This window comes from Gopherus flavomarginatus, chromosome 18 (genome assembly GCF_025201925.1).
Source record: "Gopherus flavomarginatus isolate rGopFla2 chromosome 18, rGopFla2.mat.asm, whole genome shotgun sequence".
NCBI classification, from domain to species: Eukaryota; Metazoa; Chordata; order Testudines; family Testudinidae; genus Gopherus; species Gopherus flavomarginatus.
In genome coordinates this window covers 6,576,090-6,594,499 of record NC_066634.1, presented here as the reverse complement: position 1 = coordinate 6,594,499, position 18,410 = coordinate 6,576,090, and the positions used below count along the sequence as shown (strand labels likewise).

The 18,410-nt window shown below is 49.9% G+C and overlaps 1 protein-coding gene across 1 annotated transcript; it reads right to left on the bottom strand.

Annotated features, from left to right (window-relative positions):
* Positions 1 to 5,101: 5,101 nt before the first annotated feature.
* LOC127036937 (epididymal sperm-binding protein 1-like) lies at positions 5,102 to 17,518 on the bottom strand. Its single transcript, XM_050928223.1, has 9 exons — positions 17,452 to 17,518; positions 16,098 to 16,244; positions 15,404 to 15,568; positions 13,830 to 13,985; positions 10,818 to 10,982; positions 10,231 to 10,395; positions 8,415 to 8,579; positions 7,466 to 7,619; positions 5,102 to 5,234 (listed from the first exon to the last, which is right to left on the bottom strand). The coding sequence occupies exons 1-8, from the start codon at positions 17,516 to 17,518 to the stop codon at positions 7,471 to 7,473; spliced, it is 1,179 nt and encodes a 392-aa protein (XP_050784180.1). The 3' UTR covers positions 5,102 to 5,234; positions 7,466 to 7,470.
* Between the last annotated feature and the right edge of the window lie 892 nt (positions 17,519 to 18,410).

Here is an 18,410-nt window from a genome sequence, read left to right as displayed (position 1 = left end):
CTCTTTATATATTGATTTAAACACCTGAAATGTCCTTAGGACATGGGGTGCAATCTCAGATCTCTTTTTCTTTTGTCCTGCCTGCAGAGTGCAGAGGCTGAAATTGACAAAACTTTCTCTAAATATCTTGTATATTTCATGAAGGCTATTCCAGTTGTCCTTCATTCACCCCTGAGTTTCCCCCCGCCCCCGCCCTGGCTGGCTGTGGTTTTTGCCTTGGTTACTTACTTCTTGGCAGACCCAGCCCAGCAGGCAGCAGTCCACAGGGGCCGGTTGCTGGGGTTGCTGCTGGTCGGTGGCAGGCTGCAGCTGCATTGTTTGTGACACATTCATACATATACACATACACATACACACAGTCAGAAGTGAAAGTGAGCCAGTACGCCGTGCTGGACCGCATCGACTTCCACGGCGGGGACTGAAAGGGCTCTGGGCTGCCCAAGGCTGCGGGCAGCCCAGAGCCCTTTGAATCTCGGTCACGGCTCTGGTGGCCAGGCTGGGGCCAGGATTAAAGGGCTTCGGGCTTCCCTCAGCACCAGGAGCTCTGGGCCCTTTAAATCCCTGCCCCAGGCCCGCAAAGCTCGGGGTTCCCCCTGGCGGCCAGAGCCCCGAGCCCTTTAATTTGCCCCTGAGCCCTGGGGGGCTTCCAGCCACCTCTGCAGCTGGGAGCCCCTAGTTGATTTAAAGGCCCCGGGGCTCTCAGCCACAGCTGGTTCCCCAGGGCCATTAAATCTTGAGAGGCCAGGCCTCTTCTGGGTGAAGCCATGCCTCTTCCAGATGAGGCCACGCCCCCCCTCACGACTCTGGCAGCACTAGTAAATCCTGTAAGTTACTTTCACCCCTGGTCTCTGGTGATTTTGCCAAGGGGTAAAGAACATTGCTACTTTACCCATACAAGGTCTGGCAAATGTTTGGAACCCAATTAATATAAAGACAATGTAGATAATAATGTTGTACATAGCATAGGAATCTTGGCATTTAGCCGTGAAAGTAATCTGGTAGTGTGCCTCAGTTTCCATTTTCCATACAGCACATTCGGTCTGGAATGTCTTTTCCCCTGTGAAAAGTTTCAATACTGTTTACAGGCATTAACTGTGAAACATCAGTAAAACAAGACCTTTTAATGTAAAGCGTGTTTTTATGTATTTCTTTTAACATGTTCAAGGGTTTTTCCAGAAGATTAGGCACATTGTACATTTTTACAGTTCTTGGTAATAGCAACACATTCGTTTAAAAAATTACTATTAGCAATAACAACAAATCCATTGCAAGTATCCATCTACCATCATGTTTGTCATGCCACACCTTTGGCTCAATACCATTGGGGTTTGGGCCTTTTAGGGTTACCCTGTGGCTTTCCTTTGCAAAATTAAGTTCTCTTTCCTCCTTATCCTGAAGGATCAAACCCTGACTTCTCTGGCTTAAGAGAATTCCCTTGCTGATTGGGTGTGCTCTCTTTGCTAACAGCTGTTAACAAGAATTTCTTCCCTCTGCAGCCAGGTCATTTGCATTAACACAGACAGGAGCCTGTTTACCATTTTTCAGATCATTAACTGCTACCAATTCCAAGGCTGGGCTTTGTCTTAAAGAGATACCATCCATTTTTACTAGCAAGCTAGACTCAAAGTTGTGTTGTCTTTCCCTTACCAACCTCTGCTTCCACATGGAATCAGTCATATCCAAAGTGTCTAGAGATGAGTGTTTACCTGCCATCCTCTGCATTCTCCAGAGATTAACTGCACAGCTGTTCTGCTCTACAGACTCAGCTACCTGGTCTTCCCTCTAAACCTGAGACGCAGACTGTTCACTTACAGAATCAGCATGGAGCCATTCCTCTCTCAACAACATTGTCTTCCCAACAAACTGGTCAAGCCCAGCCACTTGGCTATAGGGCTGTTCAATTTTCTTAACAGCTTTTACTCCATCTGAGACCTCCTATCCACACTGGATTTCTCAAAAGGAAAGTCAGTGGATCCATTCACAACAGAAAATTTCTGGCTGTTAGGAAATGAAATTTCCTTGATTAATTCCCTTCCACATCCTTCAGCTACAGCAAACTGCTTGCACAGATTACCATGAGGATTCCTTTCTCTGGGAGCTTCTCGAAGGCCTTCGCTACACTTGCAGATGTACAGCACTGTGAATTAAACCCACCTTCCTACAGCGCAGTGGGGAAAGCACTGCGGTCTGTCCACACTGACAGCTGCCAGCGCACTGTTGTGGCCACATTTGCAGCTGCATTGGGAGCAGTGCATTATGGGCAGCTATCCCAGCATTCATGTGGCTGCAACATGCTTTTCAAATGGGGGAGTTGGAGTGTGACAGAGAGCACGGGGGGGGGAGGGGAGAGAGTGGGTTTTTGGAGCATAGGCGGCAGGTTTGTATAATTTTTGGTGGTGCCCAATATGGTGCTGTCCCCCCACACCCCGCTCCCGCCCTGTAAGCCGATATAAAATGAAGCTACAACGCATCAGAACCACAAGATTACAAGTGTCAATTAAAAGTGGAAAGTCAGAAGCAGCACTTGCCTGCTTCAATATACGGTATTATATTTTGTTGCACCTGTTGTGACAAAGTGGAAATGTTCTTCATGTTTTCTCTGAATACCGTGTGGGTGCCTCAGTTTCCCCTGCAAGGTGCCAACTGAAGGTGTTGGGGACAAAAAGATCAGCTGGCCTCCTTGTCCAGAAGAGACACAAAGGCTAGAGGAGGGAGTGTCAGTTTGGAGCTGGCTGGGGAAATGGGGAGAGGTCCAGAACTTGGGTCTGAGCTCCCCACTCCCCAAGATGAACCTGGTTGAGGGGTCCTGTTTTCTGTACCTACAAGCTCTGTTTTAGACTGTGATCCTGTTGTCTAATAAACCTTCTGTTTTACCGGCTGGCTGAGAGTCACATCTGACTGCAGAGCTGAGGTGCAGGGACCTCTGGTTGCCCCAGGATCTGCCTGGGCAGACTCACTGCGGAGAGCACATGGTGTGGAAGGGCATGCTGAATGCTCCAAGGTCAGACCAAGGAAGGTGTAAGCTTCTTACCCTGGAAACAGTATGCTCAGAGAGAGGAGGCTCCCCCAGAGTCCTGACTGGCTTTCTATGGAGTAGTTCCAGAGCATCCCAGCACCCCCTTCCACACCATGCGCTTCCCAAAAGTCCGCACAGGCACTGACACTCCCTCCTCTGGCCTTTGTCTCTTTTCTAGGCATTAGGAGGCCACTTGATCTCTTTATTCTCCAACACCTTTAGTTGGCACCTTGCAGGAGAGCAGCCCAGGCCATCAGTTGCCCGGAGACAGGATTTCGGCCATTCTCTGTGCAGAAGGCATCACACTGGCCCTCTAGGGCTCTACAACAATCACACCTCCTTATCCCACCATCTACATCCTTGAGAAATGCATAGGGGAAACTGAGGCACCCACACAGTATTCAGAGAAAACATTAAGAACATTCCCACTTTGTAACACCTGTATACGACTAGTTACATACTTTAAAGGGTGTAAAATAATCAAGTATTGTGCTAAACACGATACTCCAAACTGACCACCAAATTTAAGTTGCACGTTTTTCCCCTGAGGTGAGGGCTCTGGGGTGGGGCTGGGGATGAGGGGTTCACAGTGCAGGAGGGTGCTCAGGGTTGGGTTGCTGGGGGCGCAGGCTCTGGGGTGGGGCAGGTCTGGGGATAAGGAACTTGGGGTGCAGACAGGCTGCCCCAGGGCTAGGGCCAGAGAGGACTCCCCTCCCCTTACTGGCAGCAGCAAGCTCCAGGCGAGGGACCCCTCCTCTCCACCCTTCCCCCCCCTTGGCAGCACACTCACTCTGCACCACGGTCACTGCACATGCTCCTAGGGACTCTCTCAGGTCCAGAAAGCCCACTCACCTCCCCTACGGTGGGTACCAGGTGGTGGGAGGTTTGCCATCATGTGTGGCCTCCCCTGCTGCTGCCCCTCACCCTCGCCTCACTGGGGATGGGGGATGGGACTACCCCTTGCCCAGCATTGGGCGGGAGTGGGGCTGCAGGTGGAGGGGGTGGATCACAGGGTTAAACCTCACTGAAGCCTCAGCAGCTGCTCAGGTCAGTGAGGTCCACTCCAGATGTCCATCTCCTGGCCGGAACCCCCCTTGGCGTCTCCTCCAGGTGGGTGCCGGGGGACAGGAGAAAGAGCTCCCAAGCACGTGTGTGCCTCCTCTCCCACTCTCCAAGAGGCTGCCAGCCGCTGATCTCTATAGCCTTAGACAGAAGCAGCAGCAGGCAGCACAAGCAAGGGAGAGAGGCACTGGCTGTTTTTTTTTTTTTCAGGCAGGGGAGGTCCAAGGCTCGGGGGGCACGCTCTGAGGTGTTGGGGGGGCAGGGCCCGCTCCAGGCAGGGCCAGGGGAGAAACCCAGCTCCAAATATTGGTGGAGCACAGCCCTCAGCCCTGAATATTCCTGGTGCTCGAGCACCTTGAGCCCATATAACCTGCCGCCCCTATGACGCCCACTCACTGAGGCCAGCCGGGGATCAGACCCCTTGCCATTCACAGGCACGGAAATGATCAGTTAAGGCACCTAAAGATTCATGACAGGACCTGAGCTGAAAACTCGGATTGTGTGTTATTGTCACGTTAGAAATAAGAGGTGAAAACCTGACCAGAGCTTTGCCACTGATGTCAATGGAGCAGGACTTCATCCGATCTCACAAAGAACACGGAGCCATTTCCACTGGGCATTCTGGATCATTTCCCTCCAATGTGTCGACCGTGAACATAAAGCTAGTCAGGCCAGGCCAGACCCAAGGTCTGCCTAGTTCAGTATCTCCGGCAATGGAAGCATGACAAGCTTCAGAGAAAGTACTGGAGAAATGTGGGATAATCTGTCTCCCAGGATGTTCTGTTCCTGACCACTAAGAGTGATCATCTTCAACCCTGAAGCATGAGGATTTATAACCCTTCCAATAAGCCATATTTGTTGGGAAATGCCCAGTATTCACCAGAAGCAAAAGCCACCACGCTGTCATCCTCAACCCAGGGAAATGGACAGGTCATTTATTGCCTTCTGCCCAGATGCAGAACTTGCAGATGCTGTGTTTTAGAAGATGCTTTATTTGAATTTACTAAAATCAGTTAGAAAGGTGATTATGCCACCGGTATCTGTTGATCAGAAGCAATCTTTGTTAGGAGAGCAGAGGTGTCTAGAGCAGGGCTCATTCCTTTAATTTAATTTTGAATGTCATCATTCTGTCTCCTCCTGGCTCTGGGGCTGTCACCTGAAAAGGACAGAAGAACAGACCTTCAGCACCACTTCATTAGCTAAGCAGTGGGACGGCAGAAAAGGATCTAGGGGTTAGGGTGGATCTCAAAATGAATAGGACTTGACATCATGGTGAGGTTGTGAAAAAGGCAAATAACATTCTGAGGTGTATTAATGGGAACATCGTATGTCAGACATAGGAGGTCATTGTCCTGCTGTAGTTGGCACTGGTGAGGTCTCAGCTGGAGGACAGTGTCCAGTTTCGGGTACTGCACTTGAAGAAAGATGTGGGCAAATTGGAGAAAGTCCAGAGAAGAGCAACCAAAATGATCAGAGGTTTAGAAAACCTGACCTAGTAGGGGAGGTTGAAAAAACTGGGAAGGTTGAATCTTGAGAAGAGAAGGCTGAGGGGGGAACCTGATAACAGTCTTCCAATATGCAAAAGGTTGCTAGAAAGAGGATGGAGAACAATTGTTCTCCACAGCCACCGAGGGACAGGCAAGGAGGAATTGGCTGAGTTTGCAGCTAGGGAGATTTAGGTGAGATACTAGGAAAAACTTGCTAGCTCTGCAGATAATTCTGCTCTGGAGCAGAATATCTAGGGGAGGTTGTGGCATCCCTGTCATTGGAGGTTGGACAAACACCTGTCAGGGATGGTTTAGGTATATTTGGTCCCGCCTCAGCATGGGACAAGCGGGGGAAGGGCAGGGCTGGGTTCTTTAGTCCCTTCCAGCCCTATATCTCTATGATTCCATTGTTGGGTGGTTGGTGGATGTGCATGGGATGGTTGGATGGGTGACTGTGGATAGGGATGTATGAATGGGTGGATGGATGCGTATGGGAATGTATGGATGGATGAGTATGGGGAAGGATGGATGGATGCACATGGTGATAGATGGCTGGACACAGAGTCACCAGCTTGGGGACCTTGTGTGCTGTGCGCTGCCAGACATAGAGTCATGTAGATTGGGGGCCCCTTGCACTGGGTGCTGCAGACGGTCCCTGCCTGGAAGAGTTCTCAGTGTAAATAGACAAAAGAAGAAGGATCATCCTGTGATGTTGCACTCCACATGCTTTATGGAAATATGCTTATGAATATGACATAACTGGAATATGCTTTATGCTAAATACCCTTTGTATGGTGTCATTAGAAAGCTTGTCATCTACTAAGTGTGTTCATCCTTTGCATGTATTATTTCTATAACTGGAGTTAGGAGAACAGGATATAAACTTGTATCACTGATGTAAACATGTTAAGTGGAGGCCATGAAGGGAGTTCCAGAAACAATCAGTTGTAAATGGCCGTAGTTACTTTAAAGCCTTCCTGTGTACGTGTGGGCCAGCCCATGGGGAATGGAGACTAGGGGTTTTACAGTGATATGTAACCATATCACCTGATAATAAAATCCATCTTCAATCTGGTACTTTCCCATTTAGATGGACGGGTGGGGACCTAGAGAGGTAAAAGATTCCCACCTTGTGCCAAAGCTATAGAAGGGGGTGGAGGAGGACAAAAGAAGCTGCCAGCCATGAGAAACCCCCTGCTTACCACCCGAGATGCCTGCTGGAACTAACAAGGACTGTACCAGGGGACAGGATTGAGCCCAGACTAGGAAGGAGTCTGATCTGTGAAAGAAGCTTATTGGAACATCTCTGAGGGTGAGATTTACCTGTATTCAGTTTCTTAATGTATTAGAGTTAGACTTGAGCGTTTTTCCTTTATTTTGCTTGGTGACTTACCTTTTTCTGTCTGTTATTACTTGAAACCACCTAAATCCTACTTTTTATACTTAATAAAATCATTTTTTTCATTAATAAACCCAGAATAAGTGATTAATACCTGGGTGAGCAAACAGCTGGGCATCTCTCTCTATCAGTGTTATAGAGGGTGAACAATTTACTAATTTACCCTGTGTAAGCTTTATACAGAGTAAAACGGATTTATTTGGGGTTTGGATCCCATTGGAAGCTAGGTGTCTGGGTGCTGGAGAGAAGTACCTGCTGAGTTAAGTCTGCAGCTTTGGGGATGTGGCTCAGACCCTGAGTCTGTGTTGCAGCATCTAGCGTGTCTGGCTCAACAAGTCAGGGTTCTGGAAGTCCCAAGCTGGCAGGGAAAAAGGGCTCAGAGATAATTTCAGCACATCAGGTGACAGTCCCAAGGGGATCTCTGTGATCGAACCCATCCCACGCGCCCCTTGTCCAGATAGAGATATGATAAACAGAGACCATCCCATTGCCCTGTCCTACCTGTCTCAGGCAGGGCAGTAGCTCCACTGATGGTCCCGGTCATAGTTGTCTGTGGTGGAACACCAGAACTTCCCACTCTCCTCTGCCAGGTTGGTGCAGGTGAGGAATTTAAACTTCTTGTAGATGAAGGGGAAGACACAGGGCGTGTCGAGGTCTGCAGACCAAACACAGCAACAGAAACAAACACTTTGTTAAATGGTACCCCATGCAGCTTAGGGCTAGGGGACAGAGTGCCAGGCTGAGCAACGAGAGACCTGGATGCTATGCCTGGCTCTGCTGGGTGACCTTTAGCAAGGCACAGCCCAGTTCCATGCCTCAGTTTCCTCACTTCTGCATCCTGGGGCTAATGAGCCAAAGATGCCAAGGGGACAGGCAAAAAAACTCCAACTGCACAGTATGCATGTATGTAAAATGTGTTAGGTGGTTTGTGGGTTGGAGGAAGTCCATTTAGCCAGTTTATACACGCACAGGTGGTTAGACACAGCTATAACCCAGATGTGTTTTCGGGGTACATCCTCTGTGCTCATTACGTGCATTAGTCAAAGCCTCTAGATACTAGCCTCAGAGCCACTGAGATTGGGGCTTCATCGCACCAGGTGCTGCCCAGACACAGAGTCACCAAGATCGGGGTTGTGCCAGGCACTGCCAAGACAGACAGAGACGGACAATCCCTGTCTCAAAGTGCTGTCAATCTAACAGCTAATAGAAGGAGCCACTCCACTCTAGGGCGATTTGGGGGATGGTTTTGGGAACTGCTGAACAGCTGCTACCCATGAACTTCAGCTTGCTCAGCATTTCCTGTGGGGCTGGGGGTGGGGACCAAAAACCCAACAAATCACTTCCTAACTGACTTACTAAGAAGTCTATGAAAGAGCCAGGAATTGACCCAGATCTCGATGAGCCAAACACCTTAACCGCAGGGCTCAGCTTCCTCTGTCCCCTGCCCTACCTGGCATATAACAGTAAGTCCACTTCTTGTCCACGTCGTAATTCCTGGTGGTGCTGCACCACAGTTTTTCCGAGCTCCCCCCGTCGCTGATGCAGGTGTAGTGCATTTGTTTGTTGTAGAGGAAGGGGAACGCACAGCTCTTCCCTGGAGCGTTCCCACCCAGGACTGGGGAGGCAAAGGGAGGTGGTTATAGACACCATCAACACGTCCACCTGCCTATGGACTAACGGCTCCTGCATCCCACTATGACCCGGCCACCATCACCAACAGCCAAGAAATCTCAGACAGGTTTTCATAGATCCCAAGGCCAGAAGGGACCATTGTGATCATTTAGTCCAGGGGTTCTCCAACTGGGGGTCAGGACCCCTCAGGGGTTTGAGAGGTTATCAGCCTCGACCCCAAACCCCACTTTGCCTCCAGCATTTATAATGGTGTTAAATATATAAAAAGGTGTTTTAAATTTATAAGGGGGAATTATATTCAGAGGCTTGCTATGTGAAAGGGTCATCAGTAAAAAAGTTTGAGAGCCACTGGTTTAGTCTGACGTCCTGTAGAACACAGACCAGTGAATGTCCCCCGATTTTCTCTGTGTTGAACCCAATAACTTGGGTTTCACTCAAGTATCTTCCAGAATGGCATCCGGTCTGGATTTGAAGACATCATCGTGGCTAAAGCATCTTCCAGGAAAGCCAACACTGGGCTGGGACAGGAACCTGGATTTCCAAATCCCACTGAGGTCAGACCCTCCATTGGTTCTGGATCAGATTCTGTGGCTGCTCCTAGACCCTGGCATCGAACCTTTCCTGAAAGAATCCTTAGAGGTTCCTTCAGCTGCTGGGAGGGATGTGTTGTGAGCCACTATCCCACCCACCAATCAGATAGACTCCCACTGCCCAACTCCCATTGGTATCAAAGTGTCACAACTCTTCATTGGCTCAGGGGCACAGCAGAGAGGGGATGAGATAATATAGGTGATCTGGAGGCCCCCAGGTAACTTGGTAAATAGAGGTGGATGAAACTTTTCAGATGAAATGTTTTTGGCAAAAAGTACAGATTCAGTGAAGCCAAAATGTTTAGTGAGGGACTGTTCATGTTGAAAAAATGACCAAAAATTCAGAAAGGGTCAATTCTTCAATTTGAAACATCTGCTTTCAAAATCTCCTTCTATTTTATTAAAACCAAAATTTAGAAAGTTTAAAAAATGTTCAAAATTGAAATGAAATGGTCCATTAAACCCAAAGGGATTTTTTTCCTTACATTTTCAGTTCAATGAAAATTTTAAAAAATTCATTTTTGGGATCCACCCAAAACAATTTTATTTTCTGATTTTTTAATTAACAAAAAGTGTTGAAGAAAATTTCAGTACCAGGATCCACCCAAAATGTTTTTTTCCACGATCTTCCAAATGATGGAAAATTTTGAACAAATTTGTTTCCGGGATCCTCCCAAAACACATTGTCCCCCAATTTTTTTGATTAATTAAAAACTGTGAAATATTTCATTTTCTGGACAACCCAAGATAAATGTTTTTCTAGTTTTTTTAACTCTCTGAAAATTTCAGAAATTTCATTTTAGGAATACACTCAAAACCATTTTTTCTGACTCTGCAATGCAATGACATTTTTTTAAAAAAAGTGAACTTTCATGATCTACCTGAAATGATCTCCCCCTCCCAATTTTTTGATTCATTGACAATTTCTACAAATTCATTTTCATGGCAATCCATGACAAGCTCCTGCCTCAGCCTGATTTTTCAGAATCACCAGCAAACCAGATCTGCCCCAGAGGGAATATACAAAGAGACTGGATACATTACTGATATCTGGACAGTAGTGCCACAGCTTATCCTGGTTGTAGTTGTGGGTTGTGGCACACCAGAAATTTCCCTTCTTGTCTCCAGCGTTTGTGCAGCTGTGAAATAGCTCGGTTTTGTAGGTGAAAGGAAACATGCAGTGTTGGCCATTGGAGTTCCCCCCATAGACTGCAAAGGCAACAAGTAAATCAGAGTGAACAGCAGGAATGCCAAAGAGAATGACCATCATGGCCATTTTCTTAGCAAAAAAAGCAAAGCCAGGGTGTCTCATTTCACTGCTGTGGTGAAACCAAGATAATTTTTTATAGTGGGTGAATGGCGTTGCACATAGAAGCATCGGATCACCCCAGGGGCCTATCTAGCCTGGCAATGGCATCCCATCTCTGATGGCCGCATCACAAGGAGGTGCCAGGCAATTTGGCTGCACCGGGGAAACCATTTGTAGCACACAGCCCCTCCAGTGAGCTCATTTGGCCCGCAAGACTGGGTGACAACTCTAACTGTGCTAGAGTGTCATGTACTGGCACGTCCTCCACAAACCCTTTCCCTCTGTGCCAACACAGAGCGCCCTGGTCATGGCCGGGACTCACCTTTGCTAAAGCAGAAGCGCCAGAGATGGTCTTTATCGTAGTTGGGAGTGGTAGCACACCAGGGCCGTCCCATCTTATCATTGATGGCCGTACAGCGGTGGTAGGTCTTGTCCTTATAGATAAAAGGGAAGACGCAAGGGGAGCTGTCCAAATTTCCCCCTACAGCTGGTGGAGAAAGAGGCAAGGGAGGAAAAGGTTAAAACAGGGCAGAAGGCAGGACGCAGGGCAGGTGATTTTCTGGGAGAACTGGGTGCAAACTTTCCCAACAAAACAATTTTTTTAAGTGGAAAAAATGCCAATTCATGGGAATCAAAAGATTTGGGCCTTTTGAAGAATGTTGCTGGTTTTGATGCATTTCCCGACTTGAAAAAAATGTAAAGGGAAAAAAGCCTGGAAACGTTTTGACATAAAAAATCTGGGTTCCCTGTTGGGAGCACTTTTTTGTTTTGTAATGTAAGCAGAGTCTGAATGAGCTCTCCCCTGATGTCTAGTGGTGAGCTGTGGAAGAGGACTTCAGAAGCTGATCTCGTTTGCAAGGACACATCCACCCTGCCTAGGTGCTCAACATGATGCAATTGCTTTCCCAAATGGTCACTTTTGCCTGGTGTGGGATCCCCAGTCTCCTTGTTATTGGGGCAAGAGTAATAAAGGGTTACTATCCTTTGTTTGAACCGAGGGCAGCAGAACATACCCCAATAGAGGGACTCACCCTCAACTGAACAGCACTCACTAGGCAGGGGACATGGGTTCCAAAGCCCAGTGAACTGAGAGAGTGTGGGGGATAAGTGTTTGTGTGCACTGTGCTAAAGGGATGCAGATAGTCTTTGACCTCTCCTTTCTCCACGGTATAACAAAAGAGCTAATTTAGACTCAGTTGAGAGTTTTGTTACATGTTGCAGAGCTGAAGTCACTGATACCTAGATCTAAGTATTAGACCTGCTTTGAAACAGTGCAGCTGATGCAAGAGACTGACCCATGTGCACCAGCACTGAGGCTCCCCCACTAACAGCTGAAATCACTGAGAGCTATGTTAAGTAGTGGGCCCTGAAGACATCTTAGTGACTGGTCGGCAGTGCAGCTGGTGGAGAGGACTAGAGCAGAGCCCCGCAGAGAGGGGTGGTGAGTGAGTGCCTGAGCAGTGGAGCAACTAAGGTGCCTCCTTACCCACCCTCTTTCTGCCCAGGGTGGGAGATGAACTCTGCAGATGAGCATTTGAACTCTAGGTCTGCACTGGCCAAGGACAGCACAGTGACTGGGGTGCAGAGAAGGGATGGGCAAGTTAAAGGGACTTTTGGTTGCTGGACTTAAGATCCTGAGAGGAAAATGACACAGCCCAACTTAGTTGGGGGTGAGTCTTTTGCTCATGATTTATGGTTATAAACCTTGTTTGTGGTGTTTTCCCAAATTAACGGAGAGTTACTTCCCTCCTTTTATTAAAAGTTTCTTTTCTCCACTCAGACTCTATGCTTGCAAGAGTGGAAGTTCTGCCTCCTAGGGGCACCCAAGGGGTGGCATGTAATTGTCCCAGGTCACTAGGTGGGGGCTCGAGCCGGTTCTGTGTTGTATTGTTGAAAAGGAATCTCTAGATACTGAACCTGGCCCTTGTTGCTGCCAACTCTGACTGGCAGAAGGGTTACAGAAATTTAAGCTAACTAGAGTAAAAAAATGTTAAAAAAGAAAAAAAGGTTGAAATGGAAACAATTTCAAAACTAAACTTTCCAACTGAGCCAACCTGAAAGAGAGTTTGGCTTTTCAGTTCATGAATATTTTCAAAGTTTAATTTTTTCCCCTCCAATCCCAGAGGGGAAAAATGTTGAATTCCCAAAAATATTTCTAGGCTAGAAAAAAGATCTAAGGTGTTGATCGGCAGCACTGGGCAAAATTTTGGTTTGGTTCAAAGTGGATACTGGAATGTTCCTTGCTCCTACAGGGCTTATACACAAATGAATGCTTCATGTCCACTCATTTTGATTGACCATTCAAATACCACAGTAATGGTGACACTAACCCAACCCCCCACTCCGCCCCGCAGAGTAGTATAGAGCATTTCCCCGACACACAGTCACTGAGTATCAGGAAGTGTGAGGGAGTCAGGGCCCTGCACCCCCCACTTCCTGTGATTCACCATGACTCTCAGCCAGCCAGTAAAACAGGTTTATTCAGGAGCAGAATTTGGGGGAAGGGGGCATTTTGTGCGCTCCCCACAGAGCACGCGGGAGCTTCCGGTTCCACTCCCATCGTGCCGCCGAAGGACCCTCTGCTGAAATGCCACAGGTGACAGTGGCAGTCATTGTGCTGCTCAATTGCTTGCCGCTGTCTTCCGCTGCAAGTCGGCAGAAGGTCCTTCTTCGGCGGCGCAACGGGAGTGGAACCAGAAGTTCCCATGCGCCCCGTGAGGAGCGCACAAAATGCCGCTCCCCAAATCCTGGCGCCCCAGGCGAACGCCTACGGGCAGCTAATGGAAGAGCTGGCCCTGGATTTATTAGACAACAGGAACACGGTCCAAAACAGAGCTTGTAGGTACAGACAACAGGACCCCCTCAGTCAGGTCCAGCCCTGGGGCTCCCTCCGTTTCCCCAGCCAGCTCCAAACTGAAACCCCCCTCCAACCGTCTCACCCAGCCTCCCCCTAGCTCTTCCTCCAGCCTTTGTCCAGTTTCCTGGGCAAAGGTGTCACCTGGCCCCAATCCCGCTCCTGGGCTCAGGTTACACGCTCAGGTATTGTCCCTCAAGTGAAGTCACACCCTGATATCCCCATCACCAATGCAGATAGTCCCAGTAAAACTCCTACACAACATTACCAGGTCAATCTGCTCTACTCCCTACTCCATCACTGAGATCCGGCCCCATCATGCCGGATGCTGCCTAGACACAGAGGCAAAACCAGGAATAGAACCCATGTGTCCTGATTCCCTCTCCTGGGCTCTCTCAATTGGGCCATGGCCCCCATAGTCTGTGTACATGCCAGCTGCAAAGCAAACCCACCCCTTAAGCCTCTCCTGGCCCCACGTACCTGCCATGCCGCAGTACCTCCATTTATGGTCCGCTTCATAGTTGCTTGTGGTGGCACACCAGGGCCGCTGCCCATTGTCCATGGTGCAAGCCATGTACTTCCTGCCTTTATAGCTGAATGGGAACGTACAGGGCTCCTCCGAGTTCCCGCCAAGTACTGGGAGAGATGGGACGGGGGAGAGAGATGGGATGTAGGAGACAGAAGAGACAGAGAGCATGCTGTGTAACGTGGCTCACACTCAAACCAGAATCAGAATCATAGACTATCAGGGTTGGAAGGGACCTCAGGAGGTCATCTAAGTCCAACCCCCTGCTCAAAGCAGGACCAATTCCCAACAAGATCATCCTAGCCAGGGCTTTGTCAAGCTTGACATAAAAACCTCTAAGGAAGGAGATTCCACCACCTCCCTAGGTAACCAATTCCAGTGCTTTACCATCCTCCTAGTGAAAAAGTTTTTCCTAATATCCAACCTAAACCTCTCCCACTGCAACTTGAGATCACTGCTCCTTGTTCTGTCATCTGCTACCACTGAAAATAGTCTAGATCTATCTTCTTTGGAACCCCGTTTCAGGTAGTTGAAAGCAGCTATCAAATCCCCCCTCATTCTTCTCTTCTGCAGACTAAACAATCCCAGTTCCCTCAGCCTCTCCTCATAAGTCATGTGTTCCAGCCCTCTAATCATTTTTGTTGCCCTCCGTTGGACTCTCCGATTTTTCCACATCCTTCTTGTGTGGGGCCCAAAACCGGACACAGTACTTCAGATGAGGCCTCACCAATGTCGAATAGAGGGGAATGATCACGTCCCTCAATCTGCTGGCAATGCCCCTACTTATAGAGCCCTAAATGTCTGGCAACAAGGGCACACTGTTGAGTCACAACCAGCTTCTCGTTTACTGTAACCTCCTAGGTCCTTTTCTGTAGAATTGCTTCCTAGCCATTCGGTCCCTAGTCTGTAGCAGTGCATGGGATTCTTCCATCCTAATGCTGGACTCTGCGCTTGTCCTTGTCGAATCTCATCAGATTTCTTTTGGCCCAAACCTCTACTTTGTCTAGTTCCCTCTGTATCCTATCCCTACCCTCCAGTGTATCTACCACTCCTTCCAGTTTAGTGTCATCTGCAAACTTGCTGAGGGTGCTGTCCAAGCCATCCTCCAGATCATTAATGAAGATATTGAACAAAACCGGCTCCAGGACAAGCCCTTGGGGCACTTTGCTTGATACCGGCTGCTAACTAGACATGGAGCCGTTGATCACTACCCGTTGAGCCTGACGATCTAGCCAGCTTTCTATCCACCTTATAGTCCAAGTTTAGCCCATTTTCAGTTAAATAAAACCCCTCACCTGCCCCCCAGCAGCCTGATCACTGCCCCACAACCACCCCAAGGTAGTGCAGGGAACGGGGGACAGGGTTATGGTGCACTGGCAGAGGTATATGGGAGGGGGACTCAAGGCTGAGGTAGCACGGGTTGCAGGTCAGGAGTGAAGGACACTGGCAGGGCTGGGTGCGTGGGGGGGATGTTGGGTGTGACCGGGTCTCATGCCCCCTCTCCAGAGAGCCCCCGGAGGAATCATACTTGTGTCGGGGCAGTAGCTCCAGCGCCCATCCGTGTCATAGTTTGCTGTAGTGGAGCACCAGGGCTGGGCCCCGTGACTCTGCTCTGTGGTGCAGGCATGGTACGTGTCGCCCCCATACACGAAGGGGAAGAAGCAGGGCTCACCGCCCGTATTCCCGCTGTAGGCTGGGGGGAGAGAGACAGGAACTGTCAGGGGGTGGGGTGCCCTGGGGCATCACAGACGGGTGTGGACCCCTCACCCCACCCTGGGCAGAGCCTGGAGGAAGGTAAGGCCCACCAGAGATGGGGACCCTCTTGCCACCCTGCAAGTGTCTGACCCATAGACAGACAGACAGACAGGAGGGGGTGTATTAGGCTAGACAGACAGAGTAACTGGGTGGCTCTGCTCTGCCCAGTTCTGGAGACATCGCTGGGGCAAGTGTCAGAAAGACAGTGGCTAAGCGCCTGGACATGGGTCAGACCTGCTAGTTCTGGACATGTGGGATCACAAGCGGGGAACATGATGCTCCTCCGTGCTGCTCGATGCTGCCCCCCGTCCCTGGGCTGCCCTCCGTCCCTGAACCATGCCCCGGCTACCCCCATCCGCATCCCATCCCCCGGCTGCCTCTATCCCATCCTTGTCCCCTGGCTTCCCTCCCATCCCATCCCCTGGCTGTCCCCCCGTCCTGTCCCTCTCCTACCCTTGGGAGCTCACCCTCCTCGGAGCAGAACCTGAAGGCCTTGTCCTGGTCGTAGTTGGCAGTGGTGGCGCACCAGGGCCGGTCACTGTCCTCGGCTGTGCATTCCGTGTAGACCTTGCCCTGGTAGGTGAAGGGGAAGACGCAGAGGGCAGGGTCCGCGCCTGGCCATGAACAAGGGGCAGAGATCAGAAAAGGGGGCGATAGCCTAGCAGGGAGAGCCCTGGGCCAGGGGTCATCAGGACGCCTGGGTTCTAGCCACAGCTCAGGGAGGCAAGGCAGGGGTCTAGTGGTTAGAGTGCGAGGAGTGGTGGTGGTGTCTGGGAGCCAGGACTCCTGGGTTCTCTCCCTGGCTCAGGGAGGGCAGGGGGCCTGGTTGGGGGGGCGGGGGGCGAGCTGTGTGCCAGGACTCCTGCTGTCCATCTCAGACCTCCTGCCAGGCTGGTATGTCTCTCATCGCTTCACAAAACACTCTGTGCCACTCTACACAATGATAGCGTGTTCCTCAGCACACACTGCACTACACAAGCCACAACCCCCACACCACGATACTAGTCAACAACACACTGCTTCATAACACACAGTGTATTACACTTCACAACAAAACAGTCCCCTGAACAGCACCATGTTGCTCCACAACACGGTCTATTACACTTTACACCACACACCTACATAACGACAGACTGCTCCTCAGCACACACTCTCCTATACTACACAGTGACACACTGCTGCAGAGACACACAATCTACTACATTGCTCCACAATACAGATTCTATTACACTACACAACACACTACTCATAACATGAACACTACTCCACTGCACTGCACTACAACACACTGGTCCACGACACAGACTCTACTACACTACACAACACAGTGCTCCACAACATGCACTCTACTACACTACACAACATGCACTCTACTACACTATGCAACACCACACTGCTCCACAACACAAGAAGATACTGCTCCACAACATGCACTCTACTCCACACCACTTCAGAACATGCCCGCTACAACACACTGCTCCACAACATGCATTCTACTACACTACACAACAACACACTGCTCCACAACACACACTCTAGTACACAACACAACATGCACTCTACTACACTACACAACAACACACTGCTCCACAACACAACATACTGCTCCACAACATGCACTCTACTGCACTACACACCACACCACTTCAGAATATGCCCACCACAACACACGGCTCCACAACATGCATTCTACTACACAACATTACACACTGCTCCACAACACACACTCTACTACACATCAGTACCCTGCTGCATAGCCACACACCCTACCACACTACACACCAACACACACCGACCCAAGACAGCCCCTACCTCCCTTACCCTGGGTCCCCTCGCAGAGCAGTGCCAGGGCCCATGCCAGGATGCACGTGGCTGTGGGTGAAACCATTGTCCCGTCCACACTGCCCTGGCACCGGAGCCCCAGCCCCATATATACAGCCTCCCTTGGGGCTCCTCCCCTTGGATCCCCTGCTCACTAGATGGACTAGGAGAGGGGCTAAAGGGCAAAATCAGGGCTGGGGGGTGGGGAGGAGTTAAGACAGGGGGTGAGGCGCTGGCAGAGGGTGACAGAGGGCAAAACCCAGCACAGGCAGGGGCTCAGGGGGTAACAGTTACCTAGTGGGACTGAGACACCCGTGTTTGCAAAAATAGGTTGTTGCGGGGGGCAGAGGTTTTTTTATTTGAGCAAAGTGGCTTTATGTACCGCCACATGAACTGAGCATGCTCAGTAACATCTGCTCAAGCCTCTGCCCTTCACCCTGCCCTTATTAGCCTTAAAATTCTGCTGACAGCTATTTACAGGGGTTAAAAAGTGGCAAAGGGAGCGAATCGGAGCAGGGGGGTGGCCAGGGTCTGAGCAGGGGGTGGAAATGGACTGATTGTGGGGGGGTCAAGCAGCTGGAGGCAGGATTAGGAGAGGGGCTAAAGGGCAAAATCAGGGCTGGGGGAGGAGACGGAGTTAAGCTTGGGGGGAGGCGCTGGCAGAGGGTGGCAGAGGGCAAAACCCAGCACAGGCAGGGGCACAGGGGGTAGCAGTTACCCCAGTGAGGGGGGGAGAGGGACTTTTTTATTTCCCCTCCCACAGATAGTACCTCTCAGCATGGGCTTCTCAGGGCTGGGTTCTTAAAGGCACAGGCATCCCAATGCCTAGTCACTGCTCCTGGTAATCCACCTCGACGAGGGGATTAGCTCCGAACCGAGCACTGGGAGCCGAGCCTATCCACACTAGCGCTTTAAAGTGCTCAAACTTGCTGTGCTCGTGCTGTGTGTGTATGATTTTT